Genomic DNA, 27,795 nt, shown 5'->3' with positions numbered 1-27,795 from the left:
AGTTTACAGTATAGAGTAAACCCTAAGGGCCTGATTCTAACTTTGGAGGACGGTGTTAAACCGTCCCAAAAGTGGCGGATATACCACCTACTGTATTACGAGTTCCATAGGATATAATGGACTCGTAATACGGTAGGTGGTATATCCGCCACTTTTGGGACGGTTTAACACCGTCCTCCAAAGTTAGAATCAGGCCCTTAATCTCCAACATGAAGTAGTTATATTAAAGTTGCATCCAAAGTGTTGCTTAGAGGAGTGTCCTATTTAAGAAAGAGGTTAGGGAAGTGCGGTATGTTTCTGATCCTTCAGTGGGGCAAGTAGTTATTGAATGGAGGGCCCCGCCTCTAGACAGGAAGTTATTCATTTTTCTTCCATTCTCTAGACATCATGTTAGGGCCTGGGGGAATGGGAGTTCCTGTCATTCCATGTTGTTTGTCTTAAAAATTATGGAGTGTTCCCAAGTTCATGACCCTTCCATGTTTGTTTCCCCAGGCTGAGAAGTGTTAAGATGGAGCAGAGGAAACTCAGTGACCAGGCCAACACTCTTGTGGACCTCTCCAAGGTAAGCCTCATCTTCCCTTCTTCTTCAGGAGATCCTTATTACTAAGGTGTCCTTTCTACAGCAGTCCCTAGAGATGTTGGGATTCTCACAGATAGCATTCAACTCGACAAGAGCTCTACTGTGCATCCATGGTGTTCACCAAAGATTTCCAAATGATTTGGTCGGTTTTGTGTGCACAGGGAAAGTTCCCGCTTTGATGCCTTATGGCGGAGACTGAAACGTATCCTTTACTGGTTCTTCAGCCCGACTGAGATTTACTCATGGATATACATATTTGAGCCTTTAGAAAGGACAACAGAAAACCTTGAGATGCTTCAAGTAAACATCTGTTCTTGATGAATGGTTGCTAGCCCATAATATACTGAGCTTCAATGGTTAAAACTATTATTCATAATAGAAACCTCTGAACAATCCACTGTTTGTGAAATTTCAGGTTAATAATTTGTTCTAAACTTTAATAAAGACACAACAAAAGTTACTAAGGATTTGATTCCATTAAATCATAAATTGAAATACTCTGTAAGTAACTAAGGGATAGCACTCAAAGGTAAAGCAAAGGACAGCTCTGTATAGCAGGAGTACAGCAGTGGACATAATGTAGATCTTTTGGCTACTCTGTGACCTGAGGTAGGGGACATGAGGCTGGTATAGAACATAGCATGCCAATGATTGGGTGCCAGTTATAATATAGCGTGCACTATAAAATCAGTAACCCTAGGTGTTTTCCTGAATAAACTGGAAATATTAGTTAAAAACCTCAAAGAGATCAATCTTGCATAAGTTAAGGGTCAGTTGTCTGCTTCATAATCTAATACTAACTAGTCTCTTTCCATGTATAAGGACATTAATTGGGAAAGTCAACCTACTCTTGAAATTCTGCAAAGCCTGGGGCTTTCTTTAGGTTCCCAAAGCAAAAGTGAAGTGATGACCAGAGAATACACATATATATTTTATGATGCAAATATTTTGGAGACGTACTCGAAACTTACTTTCGTTTCAGGTTTTATCTATGCACAATCTTATAGAAATATAATTCGTTCCGAGCTCTGCTGCTCGACTGGTTTTGGATGTACCAAATGTATGTCTGTCCGGGAAGGTATCTGTTCCCTACACTGGCTGCCAGTAAGGAAGCGAGTGACCTTTAAAGCCCTTCGTCTGGTTCATTAACTCTCAGTCTACAGGGGCTGATGCCCCTGAGAACTGCTTTTCATTGGTACTTCCCTAAGAGACAGCTGAGGTCTTTTTCTCTTAAAAAGGTGATAATTCCCAAATTTCGGAAGACCAGGTGGGGTGATCACTCTTTCTCTGTCGCAGCTACTAAGCTGTGTCATACTCTGCCCACCCATATTGCGAGTTATACCTCTCATGCAGCCTTTTGTAAGCAACTAAAAACCTGGCTTTTCACCCATTTGTGATGTTAGTATTTTAGGTGTTTTTCCGTTGTATTTGTCTTCTCACCAGTGCTAGCACTTTGACACCTTTGGGTATAATGTGCTTTATAAATACCAATTACAAATACAAATCATAATAAGGGACTAGAATGTGTCTTGTGCACTTGTGGGCTTTCCATTTTGGAAAGCAACAGATGTCTGCATGTTCTGTCCAGCTTGTAGCGGAGTTTAGCTGTTGCACCCAGCTAATGTGGTATCTAATATCTAAAACTGTGACGCTGTGAAAAAAGCTTCTGTCATCACATCAGAGAAACCACTTGGTAGCGAATCATTTGCTATTATAATCAGTGTCATTACCATTAAACAACTTGGTTGATATAGGTTATTCATCTAAAGGTGGTTCAGAAGGTTCTACATTTTCCAAGTCTGATTGCAATGATTTATGGCAAATGACCCTTTGTGTCCTCAAGAAAATGTAACCTTGGGCTCCTTGGGTGGTGGTACATCACCACGACAAGCAGAGTGCATGCTTGGGGCAGTGCAATCCTGAGTTAACCAGCACAGTGTCTCATCCCATCATGTTGACTAGAAGACAACCAGGATTCCACATCTGCTTCCCCAGAGTGTGAGAGAGCTCATACTGAGAGCCCCAATCTGATTGGCTACCAACCTAACAATGAACAATATTCTGGCTACAACTGGTCGAGTTCTACTGGCCGAATACTAATACCTGTGAACATAAGATGCAGCTCCCGTTTAGCACTCGGAGAGCCTTCTCTGACAAAAACTTTATGGACCTGCCTGGTTCCTTCCTGAATTTGAAGCTGCTGAATGAACATTCGTCCCCAGCTGAAACCAAGCCTCAAGCCCTGATGTTCTGCACTTACTCTGCCTGCCATCCTATGTGCATGAATTACCTCAGTGATGCAAAGTGTCCAGTGGAACTACCACATAACACCTAGACTCCTCCAGACCCCGACCAAAGAAGGAGAGCTGAATACAAACTATCTACAAATTCAGGGACCAACCCCACAATAGAAACGCTGCGTAGTGAGCAATATTCCCTGCACCAAAGTTAGACAACCACCCGCACCACCTCTGCAGCACGGTGGTGGTTAGACCAAAGTGAGGGAGATGTGTCATCTGCTGCTAAGTATCTCTGTGTCGGACTGACAGTGGTGAGAAAGATGTGCCCTCAGTCCCAGATCTCTATGTTGGATTGACAGAGGTGAGAGGAATATGCTGTCTGCTCCAGATCTTAATGCCGGATTTTCCAAAACCCTGTGCTGGATTGACAGAATTGCAGGATGTATTCGCTGCTCCAGATCTCTGAGCTGAATTTCAGCAGTGAAAGGGGTGTGCCCTCTGCTTCAGCTCTTCATGTTGGGTTAACAGAATTAATGGGGAAGTACACATTTCTCCAGATCACTGTGTTGGTTTGACAGAAGTGAGGTTAATGTGCTCTCTACTACATGTAGTAGATGTTGGATTGTGTCAGCTATGGATCCATATACTGGATTTATCGAGATGATGGAGATATGCTTTCCACTCCAAAGCTCTGCGTCGGATTTTCAGAGGTGAGGGAGATGCACTTCCTACTACAGATTCATCTGCAAGATTGATCAAGTTGAGGAAGATATGTCCTCCTCCCCAGATTTCTGTGTGTCGGATTGAGAGAAAGGGTGACAGAATGCTCTCTGGACTAAATCTCCTTATTGGATTGACACAGATGAGAAACGTGTGCTCTTGGCGCAGATCTCTCTGTCGTTTTGAGAGGAGGTGGGTGGATGTGTTCTCTGCTCCAGTTCTTGGTGTCGGATTGACAGAGGTAACAGGAATGTGTCCTTTGTTCACGATCCATATGTTGGACTGACAGGTGAGGGAGAGTGCTCTCTGCTTCATATCTCGGTGTTGGATTGACAGATGTGAGGTGGAAATGTCCTCAGTTCCGGATCCATATGTTGTATTGACAGAGGCAAAAGGATGTGCTTGAAGCTCCATATCTCGCTGTTGGATTGACAGGTGAGGGATGTGCGTTCCAAGCTCTGGATCCATATATTGGGTTAACGGAGGTGAGGGAGGTGTGTTCTGAACTCCATATCTCGGTGTTGGCTTGATAGAGGTGATGGAGGTGGGCTCCGAGCTCCCAACCATATGTTTCATTGACAGCAGAGAGGTGGAAGCGTCCTCTGCTCCGGATCCATATGTTGGATTGACCGAGGCGAAGGAATGTGCTTGAAGCGCCGTATCTTGCTGTTGGATTGACAGAGGTGAGGGAGGTGTGCTCCAAGCTCTGAAGCTCCGGATCCATATATTAGATTAACAGAGGTGAGGGAGGTGTGTTCTGAACTCCATTGCTCGGTGCTGGATTGACAGAGGTGAGGGAGGTGGGCTCCGGATCCATATGTTTGAGTGCCAGCAAAAAGGTGGATGTGTCCTCTACTCCGGATCCATATGTTGGAATGACAGAGGCGAAGGAATGTGCTGGAAGCTCCCATATCTCGGTGTTGGATTGACAATCCATATATTTGATTGACAGTGTCCTCTTCTCTGGATCCATACATTGGATTGACAGAGGCAGAGGGATGTGCTCTGAACTCATGTCTCCATGTTGGATTGACAGAGGTGAGGGAGGCGGGCTCTGTGCTCCGGATCCATATATTTGATTGACAGTGGAGAGGCGGAAGTGTCCTCTTCTCTGGATCCATGCGTTGGATTGACAGAGGTGAGGGGGAGGTGCTAGATAGACGGTGCGAGGGAGAGCGCTGTCGTGCTTAGTGGGTGAGGGACATGCGTCCTCTGTCGGCATAGAAGGACTGGGGCGAGGGAGATGTCACCTCTGCAACATATGTTTTGATGGCTTCAGAGGAGATGAGACATTTCATGTACTCCCTCGGCTAAATAAATCTGTGCTGCATTGAGAGGGGGGGCGGAAATATATTTCTTCCATTCATCTCTGTTGGATTAATAGGGTTTTGTTTTAATAGTTCTCAGGGCGGAAGCGTCGGGGACCGGCGGTGGTGTTAGGGGACAGCTGAAGGTGCCACTTGTCTCCATGAAGGAGAGATCTGGCAGCTTCTGCGCTGAAAGGCTGGGGCCTCACCCCGGGGATCCGAAACAATGCGCTCCCTCTTATCAGATCCCACTGGAGGGCTGGCATGATTGCCTTCGGCTGCTGTGGTGTGACACACTGCAGGGTGAAGGCTGCTGCCTGGCCACTCATTCTCTTTCTCTCTCATACACACACAATTACCCCTTTCCTCTCGCTTTCCTCCTGTCTCGATGCCCCGTCCATACCTCTACCCCACCTCCCCTTTTTCTCCTGTCCAAGCTCTCTCCCTCTCTCTACCTTTGTCACCTACTTTCCCTCTCTCTGACTCACACTCTGCTCTGTCCAGGGACCAGTCACGCAGCTTCCACATTTCTCTGCCTGGCCAGGGGGTGTTTCTGGTATCCTGTCACCAGGCAACGGGATTACTGATGCCGTGCAGTCGGGTACCATGACATCTTCCCCGCTCGACGGCTTCCACCTGCCTTGTTTCCCTGACTTCATCACCTCCGCCCGTGAACCACTTCTCTCGCTCCTTTCCAGCCTCCTCCTGCATATTTGCCCCTTTCCACCCTCTCTCCTTCGAGGCCCCCGTGGGCTCCATGGACTTTTCTTCTGCCCCGTTTATTTTTTTCTCTCTAGGTCGTTGTCCCTGCTTCAAGGTCTCGATCATTCTCTTTCCAATTCTATTTATTAAGTGTTCTGTGCCATTCTCTGCCGTGCCCGTCGCACCATATAACGCAGGCTTCACCTGATACTTCTGCATCTCCTACCTTACCTCACCCGCTCCAAGTCCTGCTCCACCTCAATCCCTTCAGCTCTTTATTTTGTTATTTTCTGTCCCTTTGCTGCTTCCTTTTCCTTACCTCCTCCTCCTTCTTTCCCTCTTTTTCAGTCCATCATTTATTGCTTTCTTCCCCACTCGGACCCTTCTCCTCACCTTCTCATATTTCTCTCTCTTCGCTATCTCCATTCCTTATTTTTCTATCCCTTATCACCTACTGCGGTCTGCATCTGATAATTCTATCTCTTTTTCTCACATCTTTCCTTCTCTCTCTTTCTCGCTTTCACCCCAGGTCACTCCTTTCATCTCTCTTTTTCCTCAGCACTTCCATCTATCCGCTCTCGCCCCATTTCTCTTCATCTCTGTTCTTTCCCACAGAGATCCAACTTTCTTGCCTCTCCAAAATTTTCATTAACCACCCTTTTTCCCTCACTGTCTTCAATATATTTTTTTTCTTCTTGCCCATCAGAACTGTGTTTCTAGATCTAAAAAATATGATTAAAAGATATATAAACGTGTAGTGGCGAGAGCAGAGCTGTCCTTTGTGAGATGCATCAAAAAAGAATTCCTCATTTTTAGGTCTAGCTACAGACAAGTTAATACTTTAGGACTTCATGCCATCAATCATGTAGACAAGCACAAAAGGAAGTAGTACATGCAGTGGGCTTTGGATCACGCCCATTCAGCCATTGGCTCTCATGATTTGTTCATTCGTTGCTACGGCTTTGATGGCCTACCTGTGGTGTCTCGAGCATGGTTACATTGTCCTCTTCATGTTCCTATTAGGATTTGGTGATGGAACATCAAGTAGTGCTTTTGTAAGACTGCAGATGGGACACAGCATGTAGCTTTTAATTGAGCATCATTAGATGTCTTTCTGTACAGACAACGCTCTCGCAGCCCTCACGGAGCAGCGATTACCTACTATTGACAGCACTGTCACTTCCTTCACAGAGTAACGATCTCACGTTAGTGGAAGAACTCTCACACCCCACAAATACTAGCAGCAAATCTAATAGATCTGGCTTACAAGTGAAATTGTCTCTTTTTGATCAATAAATGTGTGTGTGAGTTGGTGGATGAGCAAGTGGGGGAATGCAAGAGTAAGTCAATGGACTATAAGAATAGAAGCAATAACGCAAGGATGAGTGGATGGATTCTGGGTGAATGGGTGCATTGACCAATGGATGAGTGACTTGATCGATGGAAGCATCCATGCACTTTCAGTTATAATTGAGCCCTGTTGCCTTTGCCAATGCTTCTTAAAAATACCAATGTAAAAGCTTCAGCTTTGCACATGCACATCTTGGACATACCACAGAGACGGTTTTACTCCATTACTGTGATACGTTGACTCTTCAGCTGGAAGTTTTGAGACACAATTATACATGATTTGGATACAGTCCATTTTATAAACAGCCTTCAGCATCAGAAAGGTGGGTTAACTCTCCCTTGATTATACCGACAGAGAGTTCAAGAGTCTTTATGGCAGGACTGTGCCTAGAGTGGCTAGTATGGCTGGGGCTAGTGTGGCTGGAGCAATGACATGCACAGCACATCACTCATTCATTTCAGTGCCAAAGCGAAACTGTCTTTCCAGCTCAGAAGTGTACTATGGAAGGAGTCGTCTTTGTTGATAAATCAAGTAACGAAATCAAACAAAACTCTTACTAAAGGTGCAGAATTTGGCCACTGCTTCACTGCAGCACTGTTAGGGAGACTGGGTGATGAGAGCCTGACTGATTCCCAGTAATGCCGTGAGTGAGTTACAAAGGCTTATCTGGGCAGTACTCACTCTACCAGTATGAATGAGTTTCCCAGCAGAGGCCTTCATTCACCAGGCCAACTCTCCAAGTTCTCTCATCTACAAATTTTTGGACTGTCGGGCCATATGCACCATAACCTGAACCAGACTCTGGTCTGTGATGGAAAAGCCGAAACTGTTTGGTTGTCATCAGACTATCATGAAAATACTGCGGGGCCAACATAAATGAGAGATAATGATACATACCGTGTGTCATCAATGTTGTTTCTAGAGGGGGGCAGAAAGGGGACCGAGCCCCAGCTACATTCTTCCCCCCCCCACAATCAAGGTTGAATGGCACATTTGCCACAGGCTAACACTGGATAAAAACAAACACTGCCCATTGCCAAACATATGATGAACAACCACCTTTCACTGCATGGCAGCAATTATTCTGGCAATTTTTGGGCCTACATCAAACAGGGGCTACATCGCCCAGTTACGATAATACAATGTAACTTTGCACCATTTTAGTAGAATATTTATATCAGAAGAAATCACAAATTGCCTTTCAGCTCTGTGCAAGGCAGTTTAGCAAAAAAGATATGTGGAGCGTGTGTGAAGGGGAAAACATCCGACGTGAGCCAAATGACTTTATTCAATCTACTTGAAAGCACAGAACAGCCGCACAAGTTCACTCAATTCTTTAAAACACACAGACCCCTAATAATAATTATGGTAAAAGGACATTTACGTGGTATTTTTTTTTTTTTTTTACAGACGCCGCCTTGCCATAGGCGACAAATGGAAGAAAAGGAATTGAGGTTTTGCTGACTATGAAGTAGCAAATTTGCATTTCACTTCCATTGCCAGTGTAGTTCTGTATTTGAACGAGTTTAATGTCATTAGTTCTGTACAATTTTATAAAAACCCTTCCACACGGGTTGGAGATTAATTTGTGCAAAGTTCTTTCTAGTTGATATTTACACATTTTCCTACGACGATTTCATCTCGTATAAAGGAAATATTACTTTGGAATGTCAAGTTATTCCTTCATCAGCATTTCAATTATAAATTCAGCAGGGACCGCAGTGCCACAACATCTGTTTTTCACTTTTTCTTCTGAGAATGCTTGATTTCTAAAAATTTGAAGGCAAGGTTCCTACGTCTTTGTTAAGAGTCCATCACTACAGAATCGTGGGGTTGTCTAAAACACAGGCCACATCTTTCTCCCTCCACCATACATTTCCCGTCTTTTTATCTTACTCTTACAAATTCTTTTTCATCCCTGCATCCCCCAGTTGTCTATGTTTTCCTATTTTTCCCTCCTCCTTTCCCTGTTTTTTTTACTTTTCTATCCTTTCCTCCACGTCAAAGCCTGGTCAAGCAAATTAAGTCCAGGTCCCCAAAAATAAGTTCCAGTGCCCACCACCTGCAACCACCAGCTCAAGTTAAGCACTGCACATACATGTCCGTGTGTCGACCAGCTGCTAATCCCAAGATCAGGGTTCAGAAAGCTGGTTAGCAGGGGCGGACAGGCCTTTTGCTCCACCATGGAAGGGCATTTCTTATTTGGGCTGGATCTTTTGGAGGCTGGTTTTGAAATCCCAGGGCCGCTCTTGGTGCCTCTGTTATTGCTGCACGGTCCCTGATGTTAATTGTGGCAGACTAGGAGAGGCCGTGAGAGGAATGGGGGAGGTAGAGAGAAAGCAATCAAAGAGACAGAAGTTAGAGAGGGGGGGAGAACAGACAGAGAATGGAAGAATGAAAAGAGAGAGATAGCACAAGAAGCCAAGGGGCTCATATCCAGTTTTTTCAAGGGCTGCTTTTGGTTCCCCAGTCTGGGATAAAATAATACAGATAATCCCCATTTCTCAGACACTGCAATGTAGGAAAGCAGTTAGTGGCATTCCACCAACTAATTCCTCAAGAGGGCACTTTCTTGTTTAAACATTGATGGAGTTCTTGCTAACATTGGAGTGTCTGGGCAATGCACCAATCACCAGGACCCCCATTAAAAGCCTGGGGTTGTGGCTTGACAAATCTTTCTATGGAGATACAAGCTAGAAAGCTTGTTATGGCATCCCTAGAACTCGTAGCAAAATCTTAGATTTTCTACCCCTTGCATCTTGACTATGGGTATTCCCTATACCTAGGTTCATCACGATGTGACAAAAAGGCTACAGGTCATTCAAAATGCTGCGGCTCGGCTCGTGCTCAATATTCCAAAACACATTTCAGCTAAGAATGCCTTTGTCTCCCTTCACTGGCTTCCCATTGAGCAACGGGTGAAGTTCAAGGCATCATGTCTAGCAAATAGAGGACTTCATGCAAAAGTCCCCTCACTGCTGAGGGCCTTTCTGGTGCCCTATACTCCTAGCAGGGCACTGAGGTAAACCACGGCTCGACTTCTGAAAGTATTGCAAATATGAAGAACACAGTGGGGTGCATGCTTTTTTCCCATCTAGTCCCAAAAATATGGAACTTGCTGCCCATCAATCTAAGACTGGTGGAAAATAAACCTGTGTTCAAGAATCAGCTAAAAGCATGGTTGTTTCCTAATCAATAGCTATGTACTACTGGTCTTGCTGAAGCTTAGGTGTATGATTGTGGCTTGGCTGGCACTGGGAAGCCTTCGGGTAGCCATGTGCTTTAGAACTCTATGTAGAATAGAAATGAGCCCAGATCAAGTTTGTCAGATGCGAAGGAGTGTACATGACGGAGAGCTACCCATGAAGTATGGAATTCCTGGCCTTACAGGCTGCCTCAGCATGTACTAATTAAGGGATGCTACCAGTATATAGTTTGAAATGTCAGGCTACCAAAATATCATAGGCAGAATATCTACTAGAAACGTATTGTGGCAGTAAGTATAAATAGTTATCTATGCGTTTATTATACTTAACACCAGTTATTTGTAACTTGACTCTCTCTCTCTCTCTCTCTCTCTCTCACACACTTCTGTCTCTCCCCCTCCCTCTCTCGCTTTCTCTCTCTTGTTATATATATATATATATAGAGAGAGAGATAGTTATATATATAGTACTTATATCCATATAAATAGTCTTTAAAGTACAATAATGTGGAATTAAGAATAGTACATTTATGCCTACCTAATGTGCTTTTCTTCATAATATTTGGACAGATGATATTTGGGTTACAATATTTTTTAAGCAGAATATTTTTGCGGTTAGAGAGAATTCGGTGCTCGCTTCTATCAGAAGCATGCCCTCTGCCCTGCTCATGTCACCTATAGTACCGCAGATAGCCGATCTCATTGGTATGAGCTAGTGAAGAGGATTAGTGTTGTTGAGTGTAGCATGCCCAGTAGCAAAGATTACAGCACAACTTGATCAGTGCTCGGATACCGATCCAATTAAGTCCTTCAACGTTAGTAGGACAATACAATCTCTTTTGGTGGGGCTAATTGGATCTGCGAAACCTCTGGCCATAGAGATTCAATGTGCCTTGATGAAAGCGGCCTATGGAGCATGTCAGCACCATCTCCTAGTTTTGCATGAGTGCTAGTTACAGGGCACAGCCCAAGGGTTTCTTTGTGCCGAGAACCTCTGGGGTCAGGTGGCAGACCATGCTTGCCGGGAACTCTGAGCATAGATATTAAGCACAAGATGTGGTCAAAGACCAAAGTCTTTGGTAGCTTCCAGCCCCTGCTGGTAATGCACTCTAGGGCAGTGGGATGTGAGACAGACATACTGTCAGAAAGCACTAACTTTGTAATTAGAATCCAAAGGGAGCGATGCACTCTTCCATCTCACACCACATCCACCACCAACTCTACATTGTAGAAAAGTGTGGGCCAGTAGTGAAAATGGGGAAGGGACTGAGAGAGGAGAGGAAACAAGGCACAGCATATCACCATCTGACTTAGCACTCTGCTCGGCACTGACGTTGGTAGGTTGAGATGAGTAACTTAAGATCAGTTGGCTCAACGGGTTCTGAAGTTACTGCGAATCTGTTCTCCTCTAGCTAGGCCATACTGCTAAGACTTCAGTTTTCTCTGAACGATGTTCAGCGTACAAATGTTCTAATTGAACCACTAGACCTACGACCTCAGAATACTTAGTGGATGGTTTTAAAGCTTGTGCCAAGTCTTCCTAATCCATGATAGAGTGAGAATACCCTTTTCTCTTCTAACCAAACATCATCAGCTACCAAGCAATCAAATGTAAAATAGCTTAACAAATAGTGACGTTAATGTTTCAAGGTTAATAACTCATCAAGAGGATATCACTTTATATCAAACAATTTCAGCATCTGCTCCCAAACGACAGACAAACTATGTAGCAAAGTATCATTCATCTCTGCTAATGAAATATTCCCTCTTAAATACGACAAATCAAAGGATACTTTAGTTTGGTCATTTGGGACACCCGTAGATTCACATAAAAAGTGTAAATGACACTGGTTAAGAAAAAATGCAAACTTCTTCAGATCTCCAGAAATCCTTTCTCGGAGTGACAAGGGTATAAGAGAGTCACAATGGGACAAGGATGTACAAAGTGATAAGTGATTTAGGGTTTGGCAGACAGTATACTTAGTTGCAAATGTGTCAGAATACACTGTCCGCCTAATCCTCTGTCTGCCTGCCACATTTACAGGCAGGTGGACCTTCAGTATTCTGTTGATAGAGCCCTGATTTACTATACTATCACTGGTGTATTTCAGTGTTTTTTTTGTTTTGTTTTTTAACGTTAATGCTTGTATCTTTTCAAGGCCTAACTATAATGTCACTAGATCTTTGTTTCCCTGTGTTTGTGTGTGTGTAGATATATACATTTATACATTTACTAATAAATTAAAGGTATAGGGATGTTATAATTAGGTTTAGATTTTACATGCACAAAATCATAGAAATTCAGCTGTTAAAATTTGAGTTAATTCAAGTAACTATAACTTGTGCCCTAAGGTAACTATAACTCGCAGCTCCGCCATGCACAGTTTTCTCATCAGTAATTTTACTGCATTTGTTACAGTGATATCATCAATGATGTCATAGAAGATGTCATGAGTGAAGTAATATCTGGGGTAATTAGCAGTGCATGGCGAAGGTTATCCAAGTCCTTGTCCCTACCCCATTCCTCCTGCCCTCCATGATCCAATGTACATACTTGCCAACATTTTGAACTTGGTACGAAGGGAGATTTTGAGGAAAAAAAACAGGGGAATTGATTAGGCAGGAGGTACATAAAATAAAGCTCTTTTGTGCTCGAAAACATTGGGAGTTTTCTGCCTGAATCAGGTCTGTTGGCATGTATGGTTATACTGCCACTGCCTTTTCTTCTGTCCTCAATGGTCTGTTATATTTCCACATCCTCTTTTGCCTATCCTTCATGGTTGGTTTGTTGCCAATACCCCCTTGCACCTCCCGTCGACTGTCTGTTGGGCTGCCACTGCTCCTCCCACCTGCCCAGAGTGGTCAACTTGTTGCCTCTGCACCCTCCTTCCTGCTCTCAATTATCTGAGTCCATGACCCTGGGACCTCTGCCTCCCTACAGTATTCTGATAAACAACTAGATTGCTAACATTCTATATTTATTACAAAAGTGTGGCACTCCTGACGTCATCTTGATGTAATAAAGATTGTAAATCTTAAAGCATTTCATTTAGAAATAATACAAATGAGAGGGTCTTATTTCCATAGAAATTATGGTTAGTGCACTAAAAAACTTAAACAAGGACATGTTTTTTATCCAGTTCATCACATGATTATATGTTTCGCATTAGGGGAGGGGATGCGGAGTTACGGCCAGATGAACAGACTTTGCAACTGGGGCATTAGGTTCGAGTTTTGGTGCCAGCTTGGCATCCTGTGATTCTGGGCATATCACTTAATTTCCCCATACCTAAAGCCCAAAAGGAATGTATCTTTGTGTGATGTAACTGATGCTCATGTACAGCACTCCAAAACCTTTGGGTCAAGATTGCGCTATATAAAACTGCTATAAAACGGAAGAATTTAGGCCCATATTTATACTTTTTTTGCGCCACATTTGCGTCACTTTTTTACGCAAAAGCGGCGCAAACTTACAAAATACAATTACATTTTGTAGGTTTGCCCCACTTTTGCATTACACAATGACGCAAATCCGGCGCAAAAAAAAAGTATAAATATGGGCCTAAGTGTTTTGCACACTGCTGTCATTGGGCTATACTTGGGCTTCATTTGGGTGTTATTTGTGCTACATTTTGGCTCTTTTTTCTTTGGTGGCCACTTTGGGAGACTTATTTGTTATGAAGCTCCTTAATCTCCCCATTTACTGCAATATCCTCAGTGGAAAATGCTTTCAGTTTTCCACTTCAATCCCATCAAGATGGCGATCAGATGTGCCACACTTTTGGCTTAAATTCAAAATGTGAGCAATTTAGTTGCTCATTAGAAAATTGTAGTAAACTGCTGATTACCAGGGCGTTAACTGGCAGTCTGCTGCTGGTGTTGAAAGTGCATGTTTCAGTCTACATGTCAGAATGTTTTAATGAAGTAGAAGAGGAAGATATTTGAAAAGTTAATTAAAATGTGTCCTAATTTTTGTATCTACAGCACTAGCCATCATTTCTATGACAAAATGAAACCCCTCGTTTTGTTCCTTTCTAAATTAAGTGTCTTAACTGCAACACTTTTGTCATAAGTGAGACTGTTAGCGCTGTAGTTGTTCTTTAGAACAATCTGGGAGGCTGCAGTAGAACACAAGGGATTCAACTGACAGGTGGTACCTATTGGAAGTACAACAGGAAGGTATTTTATAACTCAAAACGTGTCCTAATTTTTCATTTTACAGGACTAACCATAATTTCTATGACAAAATGACCCCCCTCATTATGTTCCTTTCTAAATTAAATATTTTACGTTTTACCTGTTTGATTTAATCAAGATGGCTTCAGGTGTGGCACACTTTTGTTATGAGTGTAACTGTTAGTGCTCTAGTTGTCCTTTAGAACACTCTCGGAGGCTGTGGTAGAACACAGGGAAATCAACTGACAGGCTGCCTATTTTGGAAGTACAACAGGAAGATATTTTACAACTCACTGAAAACATGTCCTTGCACCTCCTTCTGCCACACAAGCATCATTTTTATTACGGTAAAGTGGGGTAAAGGAGGCAATTTCCCTGTAACATATTCACAAAGTGGCGCAATGCTATCGTTGTGCCACTTTGTAAGCCCTTACGCCACATTATACCTGCACCAGGCATAATGCATGCAAGGGAGGTGTTCCTCGTTTTAGCTTCTTGAGCACCTTCAATTACCTCTATGCGAAAATAATGAGAAAACATTTTCCTCTCAAACATGCTTCATGAAATCCCAGCAGGGTAAAATCACCTTAGAACACACCACAATTCCTACAATTAGTATGGTACCAATAACAAATGATTTATATTGTAACTAAAATTTCTTATCGCCCTTTATACATTCTCCTTTTTGTGACCCTCAAAACCTGCCATTCACTACAATGCATTTCAAAGGGGTGCTATCATGTATATTGGTCCCAAGATGACTGCCATCACTTTCTGGTTGAAGTGCTGACAGCCAATCAGATCTTCACTATGAGGACATTATAGTTAGGCCCACATTTAAAATGTACGAACTTATAGAAATTCACCTGTTATAGTTAGAGTTACCTCAAGTAACTCTAACTTGTTCCCTAAGGTAACTATAACTCACTATTAAAAGCAGCTCACTGCTTGTGGGAGCATTGCTGGCTCCCACATGACATGGGCAGCTGGCTAGGAGCACGGGGCCTTGAGGCACCCCGCGGTTCTGTCACTCTCTCTCTTTTATCCCATAATGGGATGGGAGGGAGGGAGAGAGAGAGAGAGAGAGAGAGAGAGAGAGAGTCATTGCAGTGGTCTCTCCATGCAATAACTACTCAAAACATGTTTTTTTTAATTACCTGTGGCATAATGATTAAGGTCACAGACCCTCACACTGAAAGTTGAGGGTTCTAGTTCAGGTGCGTCTGTAGTCATTTCCCTACTTTAATTTATTTTCTATTCCAAAAACATAAGGTTCATAATAAAAGGTGATATCAGTCTTTTTAATTGACAAATACATTTTTCTTTTCAATATATCCAGAAATACCTCTTTGTAAGTATATCATTCATCCAAGCCTAAAAACTATCTCTCTCTCACTCTTTCTTTCTTTCAATTTCTCTTTTTCAGTTTTCTCCCACTCCCACACCCTCTCAGACCCTTATGCACCCACTCACAGACCCACTCAAACACTCATGCACCCACTCACAGACCCACTCAGACCCTCATGCACCCACTCACAGCCCCACTAAGACCCTCAGGCACCCACTCACAGACCCACTCAGACACTCATGCACCCAGTCACAGACCCACTGAAACCCTCACGCACCCACTCACAGACCCATACAGATACTTAAGCACCCACTCACAGATCCACTAAGACACTGACACACCCACTCAGAGACCCACATGCGTCCACTCACAGACCCACTCAGACCCTCACACACCCACTTACAGACCTACTCATAATCTCATGCATCCACTCACAGACACACTTAGACCCCAGCGCACCCACTCACAGACCCACCCAGACACTCATGCAACCACTCACAGACCCACTCAGACCCTCACGCACCCACTCACAGACCCACTCTGACACTGATGCACTGAGTCACAGATCCACTCAGGCACTGACACACCCACACACCGACCCACTCACACCATCACACATCCACTCACAGAACCACTCAGACCCTCACACAACCCTCTTCATACCCAGACACTCTCACACCCAGAGACACCCTCTCACACCTATTCTCACACCCAGAGAGACAGGCCCTTCAATCATGCATGGTGCGGGGTTGGGTGGTTATGTGTGTTGGCTGCAGGGCCTGGCCTCACGCCGAGTGTGGCGCGGTGTTGGGTGGTTATGGGTGTTGGCCTGCAGGCCATGTGCGGAAGTGGTTGGATTAACGTAGAGTAATTCAAATTACTTTATGTAAAAAAGACATAGAAATTTACTGAAAAAAACAAAGGTTACAGGGATGATATAGTTTGGAAAAACAATTTTAAAAAATTGAAATTCGCTTAAAAACCAAACGTTACAGGGACGTTATAGTTAAGTTCTGAATGTACTCATACGAAACAATAGAAATTCAGCAGTTATAGTTAGAGTTATTTCAAGTAACTATAACTCGCACCCTAAGGTAACTATAACCCGCTCCCTCGCCATGCATTGCTAATTAACCCCAGATATTACATAATTCATGACAACTTCTATAACGTCATTAAAAATATAAATGAAACATTAGCAGTTAAATTATAAAAACAAACTGCATGGAAAGGCACGATTTTTATATAAATAACATATACATAGACACACATTCACACACCTATGTTCGCCATGGCAGCCAAAATAAATGTGGCCCAGTAACATATCTTATTTAGATCAACTGTACTAATAAACACACATCCATCCGTTTATTACTGCAGGCCAAACGTTGAGAAAAACTCACTTACTCCTCCAAAGATTACATGTAAATATTTACACAGGGAAATAGCCATCCTGGGACCTAGTCACTCGTTAATCCCCCTGCATCATGTTGTTTTTAGGAAGAAGCCTTTTCTTTAAGAATACACATAAAAATGCCATGGGATAAGTCATATGTGCAGATGCACAGAGTATAATGTGCTGCTTATTACCATTGATGAGGGAGGAAGTGGGCAACTTGATTTCTGAACTCTTCCCTGCAATACAGATTGTCCTCCAGTAGTGTCTTGTGACAGTAGTACTCCAAAAGAGAAAAGATAATAGTCCAATCTCTGGATCCTGGCTGCAGCAACAGTCTAGCACGATTGCCCAGCAATCTCATATGTCTTCCTATATGAGATACTCCACTTCATTTTGGTCGGTTCTCACTTTTCGCATGCAATGCACTGTTGGTTACCATGAACTTCCAAATTAGTTTACTCTTTAATTTGCTTTCCTGTGCTGCACTGTCACAACCAAGTACTTTATTTCAGGATTCCAATAAAATAGATAAATTCAAATGGAAGTCGAACCATTCCCGCCAGCCCTGAGATGCATACTCAAAGCGATCAAAAAGCTCAGTCAGAGGGGTAATGGAGGGAAATGTGGGAAAGCAAAACATAGCTAAGGATAGTCTAGGCTTCCTCGCCAGGTTGTGAAGATGAACTTTGGTGAACAGTAAGAACAGTGCTTTAAATGGAAATACAGAAGTCTAGGTACTCACTCTTTAGAGTACCTGTGTGTTCCTTAGAAGTGCAGGTACTCTCCCATTAAAAGTACTGTAGCAGAGCTGAAAAATGCAGGTTCTCACGCATTCAAATTAAAGAAGTGAAGGTACTCAGCACCGGAGAGTACCTGCCCATTTAAAGCACTGAGTAAGAGAAGCAATATATGCATAAATGCAGCAATAAATATACACATAGAAGGTTTTACAAGATTCTTCAATAATTTTGATTTGATTAGCACTAGACAGTAAGAGGAACCTCGTCCAGAAGCCGTTGGTGTTCTGCAAGGTTTAGTCGCAAACCAGCAAAGCTGAGTAAAGCGGCATTTGAAACAGCAATGACACACTGAACCTGAAAGGGAACCAAGAGGGAGAAAACATAAAAGATGTACAAGTGAGTACAAACTAAACCAAATCCCACTGTGCCACGACCAGATCTGGGTTTTTTTTGGGCGCTGCACCCTCCTTATGGAAATCTCTGTCTCCGAAGGCTTCAGATGTCAAGAAAACTATCAATATATTCCATTCAGAAAAATGTAAGACTTTCTCTGATCTCATCCTCTACCCTTCCTGTTCTATCTGCCTTTCTAGCACTTCATTAAAGTTGTACTGCTTGTTTTGTTTCTATTTTTACCCCATATCTCATCTCAGCCACTATATTCCCCCCATATTTTCCAATGTGTTCCACTTGGCAGCATGGACTGAAGTTCCAACTTTTGTTTTCCTTATTCCTGAACTGTTCGATGTAATTATCTCAGAGACCATGGTCTACTGTTTTTTTATTATATGTAAAGCACACTGACACTACCAGGACTAAAAAGAGCCCTATATAAAATTATGAATACATATTAATTTTGCACCCCTTGAACACTCTATACAAAATACATACGCAAAGTATGAATATGAAGCAAATAGTTAAAAAGCCTTTGCAAAATTTTCACAAAGGGGACCAAAGTTATTAGTGATAAAAATGGATTTCCCAATGGACTAGGACACATATTTATCAAGAAGTCATGCGCTGCAGGGCAACAAGTAAAGTTGCTTAAAGGGGTTCCTTCCTGTACAAAAACTGTGCGTCGAGGCTTTTCTCACTTTGCATGTGTGCTTTACAGTGCAGCCCACATTCAGAGTGGGAACAATGAGGAGAAATTAAAAACTGTCTCCTTGTTGCACCTGCCTTAATGAGGTGTAGGATTTGGCACAAATCCCTGTCTACAATTCTTTGCCGATAGGGGTTTGTGTCAAAACCTGTGGGTGGTTGCATCAGTATGCACAAGCACCCCCCTCATTTGACACAAAGTAACGCAATGCAGCTCATTGTGCATCTTTGCACTCCTTTGATTTACTATCCAACCCAAATCACGGTTTGCGTTATATAGTAAACTCAACCTGAACACTTTGCATCAGGTTTGCATTCGAAAAGAAACACAAACCCAACGCAAGGTGTTTGTGAATCTGGGTCATTGCATTTCGACCATAACTATAGTGCTGCAATCATTTTGAAAGTAAAGGATTGTGCACCACCAAAGAATCCCGTACATCTATATGCTGCAGTAGTAGCAGTAGATATTGTTCTGATCATGTAAGTTTGCAATGACAGAGTCTCCATTCCACCACAAGCCAAATGAGCTGGTCTCTGTGCACAGACCCCCTGTGTTGTTGGATCAGTGCTGTAATTCACCCTCTGGAGGGGCGCGATCCAGACTGTGTTCATAGTTCATTTAAGACCTATCCGAGCTGCAATGATTAACAATATGTACAGACAGCAGCAGTTTCACATACACCTACTACCAGCCATCCCTAGTCACTTGTGCATATTGTGAAAATGTCATTTTTGTATTAAGGCGGCAGCTGTGTCTTTGCAGTTAAGGGCCTAAATTAGAACTCGACAGACGGCTTACTCCGTCAGAAGGGTTATGGATATCCCGTCAGCTGAAACCTAAATCCAAAAGCATTTAATGGGATTTAGATTTCGCGGTTGGGATATCCGTCACTGTTGTGATGGAGTAACCCGTTCACCGAGTTCTAAATCAGGCCCTAACTTCGCTTCCCAAGAAATACTCCGGGTGCCGGGGTAGGTTGTTGGTTCCTCTTGCTCTGCAGGGTCTTGGGCTCACTAGACCACTGATCATCAGTCGTCTACAGCACACCGCCTATTTGACAGACAGGTAACTTGGTACATGAACAACACAGAATTATCGCTAAGGAACACACACCGGTAATCAGTGTTCATCACTATGGTGATACAATGAGAAGCCTTTATATCTTAATGCCAAAGTTTTTCTTAGGAGCTCGCTGCCAGTGCTGCCGAATTTTGCTGCCGAATGCCAGGGTTGCTGCCGAATGCCAGGGTTGCTGCATTGCAAGGTTCTCTCGTCTTGATTTCACTTCATGCCTCTTTCTTACACCGCCCACACCAGACCACAAAACATTTTTGACTGACTCCATTACAAATGTTTTGCAGTATGTAAGGGCGTTCTAGGCGCAAACAGCTTTTACCACTGTGTTATGAAAGCAGACTTGTAGACGTGGCAATATGTAGTAAGAATATTTGTGCATAGTTGTTGTGTTGCATTCTGACGAACGGAGAGGTGTTTAATGTTATTTTTGCATTCTGTGTTGACTCTTTTCTTCTACTCTGCCCTGATATGTTTTTGCTATTTTATTTTGCTTTCTGTTACATTAATGTGCTGTACTCTGTAATTATTTCGGCAATTTCATCAAACGTTACTACATTTTCAGCCAAAGGTTGGAAATTCCTTCAAATAGTGCGATGTCAAACAACTATTTCCCTATGGGATGGTAAAATACCACTGTTTCTGATGTTTTACTAATTAAGACATTGCTCAGCCCAAACCTGTGGCAGAGACCATAACTTAAATTAGCATTTATGGTGCACACTTTGTCTCCACTCTTTCAGGTTCTTATTCACCCCCTGCCTCCTCTCCTTGTCATTGTTTTCCTATTGTCCCCTTCCTCCTCCTTGTTCCCTTTTCTGCCTTTTCTCCCTTGATCTTGGTCAAAGTCATGACGAATAATAAGTCAGAGTTCCCAGAAATGAATTCCTGAGCCTACTGCCTACCAGCACAGGCACAAATTAAGCTCTGGGGGTACATTAGCAGTATTAAGAGATTAAAACATACCCTGGAGGAATAAAGAGGTGAGAAACACAAACCACAGGTTTGCATGTGCTAATCCAGAGTAGATAGAGTGAAGTATCACATGGACTATTGCTTTCACTAGTTCATTTCGGTATAACCATGCACCTATGCTTACTCCTAATGACACCTGGGATACCTTTCTGCATATACACAGATGTTTCTGAACTAAAACTGAGTCTGCACAGTTACCACTCAGAGTAAAACTGACTCCACAGAGTTACCACAATGTGCAGTGAAAAGCCTTGCAGATGTTCTAAAATAGTTGAACTCCAACAAAATGTGCACTAAATAAATAACTAACTCAGAGGAAATATTAGTGTTAAAATAATTCACTTTACAGACTCAGGTGCATTAACAGGTGTTCAGTTCTGTACTGCTTCAGAAAAGCCCATCATGACATGATATTGCCTAAACTGGCCATGGTACTGCTTGAAATCGTGCAAGACCACTCACCAATTTTAAGCATGCTAAAACACCACCATTTTGGACGGCATCTTCTCCCTAGTAGAGGTCAGTGCAATCTGGCTGGTGGGTGTTGTCAGGAGTGGTCATGTGCCAGGTAAAGTAATGCGTTACATTATAAACTTGGGACAACACAAATGGCAAGGCCTTAGTATCACACAGCCACTCACAGCACATATGAACAGCCTGGTGAGGCCTGTGGCTAGAGAAAGACACTGGATACAAAAACTTCCAAGGGATGTTGGGACACACAACATCTCAAGGGCATAGGGTGAACCAACAAAAAACGTCAAGTTTGTAATTTGGTCCCGGTTAGCTGACACACAGCTCAAATCACACACTATAGCCAAGCAGGAGTCAAAATGTGGAACTTGTCTGGAATTTGCTTATCACCTCATTTCGTACCTTTATGAAAGTGTCCACTTGACCAAAGCAATGGAGCGGGTACTCCCCTGCGCTGGCCTTAACTAAGGTTTTTTAATGATACAAGTAAGCGGCAACTAATGAAGTAACATGTTGGGGGTCAACAGCTCTTGTAGCATCAGTTTCAACCATCTAAAAATATCACCACCATTTCAGGTACTTGATGTAGTATGGCTATGCAAACTCTTTATACACAGCACCACCACCGTATGCAGTCATTTAGCTCCAACAAAGCCTTGCAGTTAGGAGAAAGCTCAAAGCTATCAACCAAGAATGGGATTGCAAAAAATCCAACAAATAGCTGAATGCTGAACTGACCGGTCCTCTTAATACAGCCTTGAGTCCCACAAATACATAGCAATGCATATGCAAATTATTGATGCATGTGTGCCTTTGTATGTCCATTGATTGCTGAAAATGTTTCTGTTTCAACCCTTCAGATGCAGAGCGTTATCTATGACCTCATCACGGAGCTGAACGACCGCAGCGAGGACCTAGAGAAGCAGATCGGAAGCCTGGAGTCGAAACTGGAACAGATCACCTCAAGCTTCAGCACTCTCCCGCTACTCATTGTAGACTCACTACGGACACAACAGCAGCAACTCTTGACCGCACTGTTGGAGGCGCGAGGGGTTGGTGCCGTCGTGGGAACCCCACCTACCCTGTTGACTGACAGCCCCATCGGGGTTAGCTCCACCTCATTCCCGACCCCTTACACCAGCTCCAGCAGCTGCTAAGTCGATAGTAAACACTCCTCACCCCCTTTATGGGACGAGGTGCCTTCCACAGTCTTAAGAGTCCTCCTGGTTCTCTACCCAGTTCCGAAAGGGTCAGATAAATCAGTGTCACAAGGAGTCCTGACATGACATCTTCAGATGTATCCCAGAACAGGAGCCCAGAGGTTGCACACACAGCTCTCTCCCGACACCAGGAATCATAGCTGCAGGCGGCATAGCACAGAGGAGTCAGGGTGGAGAGTGGGTGGATGGGGGAATGCACACTCCTGTCAATTCTCAGGTCTTCCAGTGGAAGAAGCACAGGTGGATGATTGACACTCCTTTGAGAGATTCAGGATCTTTGGTCACGCGGATCTAGGAACCTTCATCCTTCTCTCACCGAAACCAGGAAGGAAAATGCAAAAGATTGGGGCAAGAAAGGAGGGGGCTGAAAAAAGGAGTCTGGTCCTATGCACTTTTCCGCATAATTCTGTATCTAGAGGTTGCATTGTGTCTCTAAGTAGATCTCTAGGGAATGACTGCTTTCTAGTACCCAGGACTAATTTGTTGTGCCTGCCAACCAGGTGACACCCATAGAACAACAGTGACCACTTTGAAGGACATGCCAGCTCGCTATGTGATTGACTATCAATTCTAACATCTAGTCTGAGGTCAGGCTGGCTGGGTAGAAAAATAACCCAAGACACCAGGGACTAGACTTGCTTTGGAACAGGGATTAAATTGCTGTCATTCACAGTAGTCGGGGACTGATGTCCCATATCATGATGTGACTGGTTTCATACCTTACATCCAAGCAACTGCTGTGCCCTTCAAACTTAGGTCTGATCATTTTTTCAGGCTTTTGATAACGATTCCACATAATTACATGTCATATGCCATACCTTCTAGAAACATGGCTGCTCTGCCACACACTGACATCTCTGGCCTCTCATTTCCAGGTTTTCCAACCAATAAAAGCACTCCCACAAATTAGGGAGTTGGTTCATACCATTCATCCGAACAACTCTTACACTCCTATGGTTTGAATGTCATAGTTTTCAGGCTGTTGATGGGTATTCTATACAATTACATGTTTATGTCATGCCTTACAGATACGCATCTGTCCTTCATTACAGTGGTGTTGTTGGCTTCCATTCCAACATTTCCGGCCAGTACAAGGACACAAAAAATTTGATTTTGGTGCCATACATTTCATATAAACAATTGGTACATCATTCAGACATGGGAATGGGTCCAGGGCTTCAAATCTGTTTATTACCATTTCACGCAATTATGTCTTATACCATGTTGCCTAGCCACAAATTCTACATAATGTTGCATCATCATATGCCTTCCAGTCAATCAACTGCTCATATGATTAGCAGTATGAAGCCATATGTCTGCCATTCCATGGTGTAATACGTTTTGTGCCATGCCTTTTAACCGGATGCCTGCATTCCACATGTTACCATGTTCCATGTTCTGCCTTTTAACCTGCCATTACACACAATGTGTTTATTTGGTGCCACACCATCCAGGCTTTTAAGTGCCTTTCCCTTTCATTGCAGTGATATATTAGATAACTATGAATGCTCTGCAACCTAATATCAACTTCAGTGCATGACTTCCATGCACTTGACTCCCCACCAAGGAATGGCTTGGTGCCATGTCTATTGACTGTGTTTGATTTCAAACAAATTAGCAAGCAGAATGCCATGCCCTCTAAATAAGCGCACGCCATCCCATCTCAATACTATCATGGTGCTAATTTCAGTAGATCTGATTCTGGGATATCAACATCAAGGATATGATGATCACACGCATTCTGGCCCCGATTACAATTTCCCCGGAAAAGTGTATGATATTTATCCCACCCAATACGTTCAGACACTGCAGGGTTAGGAGTTTACCAGGTGCGATAAACAGCACCCATGTGGATTTAGGCAGACCCCTTCACCCAACACACCCAATAAATTGCAGCAGAGCTTTACAGGCTGAACTTACTGAGGGGCAATGCTCGGAGAGTGGTGCTTATCACACTAATCTATACAGAAGTTATTAAACACATCACAGTTAATCGCACTGACTGTAATTGGGGCCTAGGGCCTATGTCTGTGCCATACACTGGACCTATTACAAGTAGCCAACACACCAGAAACTGCGATAACTACATCACCACACAGACTGAGAGGCCCTCCTCATGCCTTAAAAAAACAGTGAATATGTTTGACCTATTGATAGAAAACCAAATACTTAGGAGTGTTGGGTCATTGGAAAATCTTTGTGGGATCCCAGAACAGAAGGTTTTGTTGTGCTACATCGAGCACTCAAAAGCCAGAGTGGTGTCAAAGGCACTGGATTTATAAAAGGATCTTTCAGCATCAGTATAATTCTGATGGCTTCTCAGAGCTTACGACAATTCTTCTCTGAGGGTCACCAGTGACGTCCCTAGATGCAGGAGGTGATTATGTGGTTCACTACTGAAAGATTGATCTGGAGTAGGAGGACTGGCCTTCCAGGTTTGAATTATGCAGTAAACTGTGAAAGTCAATGGATAACTTTAAGGTTTGGGTGATATTTATTGGTTGTGTAAAGTTGGCCGAGATAATGTTTATTAGTTAAGTAGATATCCGGCCTATAAATATTTCCCATTTTGTTTTGGATACTGCAAGTTTATAGGCTGTGTGACCACAAATCTGGTGTTTATTGATGCCAAAGATGGTTTTCAGAGTCTCATCCATTTGGGGTGCTTGAGGCATACGTTTATGCTTTGTTGGGTTTCCAGACTGATGCTTATTGATTGTGTCGGATACCAGTAGTGATGGGTATTGTTGTCTGGGATATTGAGGTAATTTCATTGGCCAAGGAGTGTGAGATGTCAGTGATTATGATGTTTGTGGACTGCATGGGCAATGCTTATTGGCTAGTATACCTATGACAGTCAATCTAATAACGACCTTTTTTCACTCACTCGTTGGAGGCACACAACAAAAGGCATGTGTTGAGCTGTTGAATGTGATTGCCTTTATATGTCTCAGTAGAGATGTAGAATTGTACAGCACCAGAGCATTGTGATATTATCCAGTAGTGCTGTACATTGGTAGAACTCTGCAATGATTGTGATATGAGCCTTCTTGGAAAACCTGTTTTGTCCTCCCAGATTGAATTGTATTATAAGACCGTGGTGGAACTCTAGACTTCAGGTGTATCAGAAGGGCTGTTATGGGGTCAGAGTTTAGGACCAATGGCGGCATCTAAGTAGGAGAAGGAACAATGGCTCATGCATGATGGACTCTCGACATCAAATTACTCTCCAGATTAAACATAATTGCCACCATCAACAACCAAGCACGACACTCAGTTTGGCATCCCGGTCTCAGTAAAATCAAGCAATTCCTGACACTTGTTCAGTGCCTCTCTAAAACCCAGTTTCTGTATCACTGATGCCAACCTCCCTGACCTCTGATATTCAATCAGATTATCTAAACCATGAGATCACATCACTCTGACACAACTCTGACACTATACTCCATTGGCTTTAAAGTAAAAAAACATATCAGTGACCATTTTGTTTCATCAATGACACTCAACCGGACCTATAAATAACTGGCTTTAACACATCAGTGGTGATGGAAACCCCAGCATCCCTGTGTGTGGCCAGTTGACAAATCTCAAGGTAACCCTGTGGCTCAGCAGCTGTAAATATTCCCAATATAACCACATTGCGATTGAGATTCCAGGGATTCTGGAGCAGGCTCCATGTTTCTCCACCTCATTTATAGGAAACAGGAGAGAAATAGCACAGGAGGCCTTTGCAGCGAGAACCAACAGAAGGATAAAGCACAAGGAGGAAAATAAGAGCTGTAAATGTTGGCTGCATTGACTGAGATGCATAGTATTCCAGCGTTTGGTTAAAGACAGTAAAGTCACTTACTTCAGAACATACTGCCAAGTGTCAAGCTAAAGGACCTCAGTCAAATAATAAAACCCTAGGTTCTGAGATGCACACAGAGGACCATACGCCTAGTGACCAGTCTGCAGAAGTAAGACACGAAGGGCAGATTACAGATCAGGTTTGCAGTTAGTACTTGCGTTGACAGTAAAAACTAAACCCATGCTTCCTGTGAGCAAGTCATTAAATAGAAAAGCCCTGTCCATGTAATGAGTTTTTATAAATGAATTAGTGTGTTATTTGTCAAGGGCTCCACCATGTAAACTGATGTCAATGGTCACAAGTTGGCAGCTGATGTCACAACTCTCGATCAAGGTGCATAAGCCACCCTACTCGTCAGTAACGTATGGATATTGAAGTCATGCACCAGGCTGGCTTCTCTGGTCCTGTAATCAGTAGTCCCTAAATGTATAACTGAAATCAAACCCATTGGGACCAAGTTAGATATTGACATTAAACACTCCCAGACTTGAGTTTGCCATTAACGTCACACATCACGTACTAAGACGGCATATTAAAGTGAAACATCTAGGATTAGGAATTAAGCTCTAAGCTACACAACCAAGGTGTCACATACAAGATCCATGTCAGGGAGCAGCGTACACTAGTGACAACTAAGAAGTGGGTTCTTCAACTTTTGTGCATTCCAAGAGTCCTTAAGAAATGTTAGACTCCTGAAAGGTAGAGATACACTCCAAGTCTGGGCTTTTGAATGAAGTATTTTATGCCCCTCAGATGCCTGGGCATTTATTTTCCCAATAGGAATGACTCTAGACTCATTTCTTGACCCATCTTCCTGCTCATGTCGACGACTTCCACAGCATAAGAAAGTCGAAAAATGAGAAGATGATGAAAGAAAGACTTTGTGAAGATCACAAGAACTAAAACATTTATATAAAGACGTCTTGGACACTATGAACTACCAATTTACATCTAGCCTCTGTACTGCTTGCTTTTTTTAAGAATAGGGTAAATCCTAATAGTTTATTTTAACTATGAAATATATCATTATATTATAAAGGATATTGCTGTAACATGGTTTTCTCTTGGTTGATTTTGTTGTCGTCTGGTGGTGGTGGTTGACGTCTACTTGTGAGCAAACTCTGTCTTGGTGATGCTAGGCCTAAACTCTTGTGATGGGAAAATGTTTGTTGGGGTGCTCCAGCAATCTTGGGGAACGAGAGGGGAAACCAAGAGTGGAGATGTTAAAACTAGGGGAGCACAGAGAGAGAGAAGGTGGACCTTCAAAGGCATCCTTTGGGGAACTGACCAGCATGCTGAAAGGAGCGAGAGAGAGAGAAAACACTCATC

General features: G+C 43.0%; 1 protein-coding gene across 1 annotated transcript in view; it reads left to right on the top strand.

The window, feature by feature from the left end:
* KCNN3 (potassium calcium-activated channel subfamily N member 3) overlaps positions 1 to 27,518 on the top strand; it is a 279,573-nt gene extending 252,055 nt beyond the window's left edge. Inside the window, exons 7-8 of the mRNA XM_069218215.1 lie at positions 493 to 562; positions 22,257 to 27,518. Coding sequence (XP_069074316.1) covers positions 493 to 562; positions 22,257 to 22,553 — 367 coding nt within the window. The 3' untranslated portion in view covers positions 22,554 to 27,518. The remainder of the gene's footprint in view (positions 1 to 492; positions 563 to 22,256) is intronic.
* The last annotated feature ends 277 nt before the right edge of the window (positions 27,519 to 27,795 follow it).

This window comes from Pleurodeles waltl, chromosome 12 (genome assembly GCF_031143425.1).
Source record: "Pleurodeles waltl isolate 20211129_DDA chromosome 12, aPleWal1.hap1.20221129, whole genome shotgun sequence".
Taxonomy (NCBI): Eukaryota; Metazoa; Chordata; class Amphibia; order Caudata; family Salamandridae; genus Pleurodeles; species Pleurodeles waltl.
Note: the sequence above shows the minus strand (reverse complement) of the source record. Positions and strands in the feature narration are given on the sequence as shown.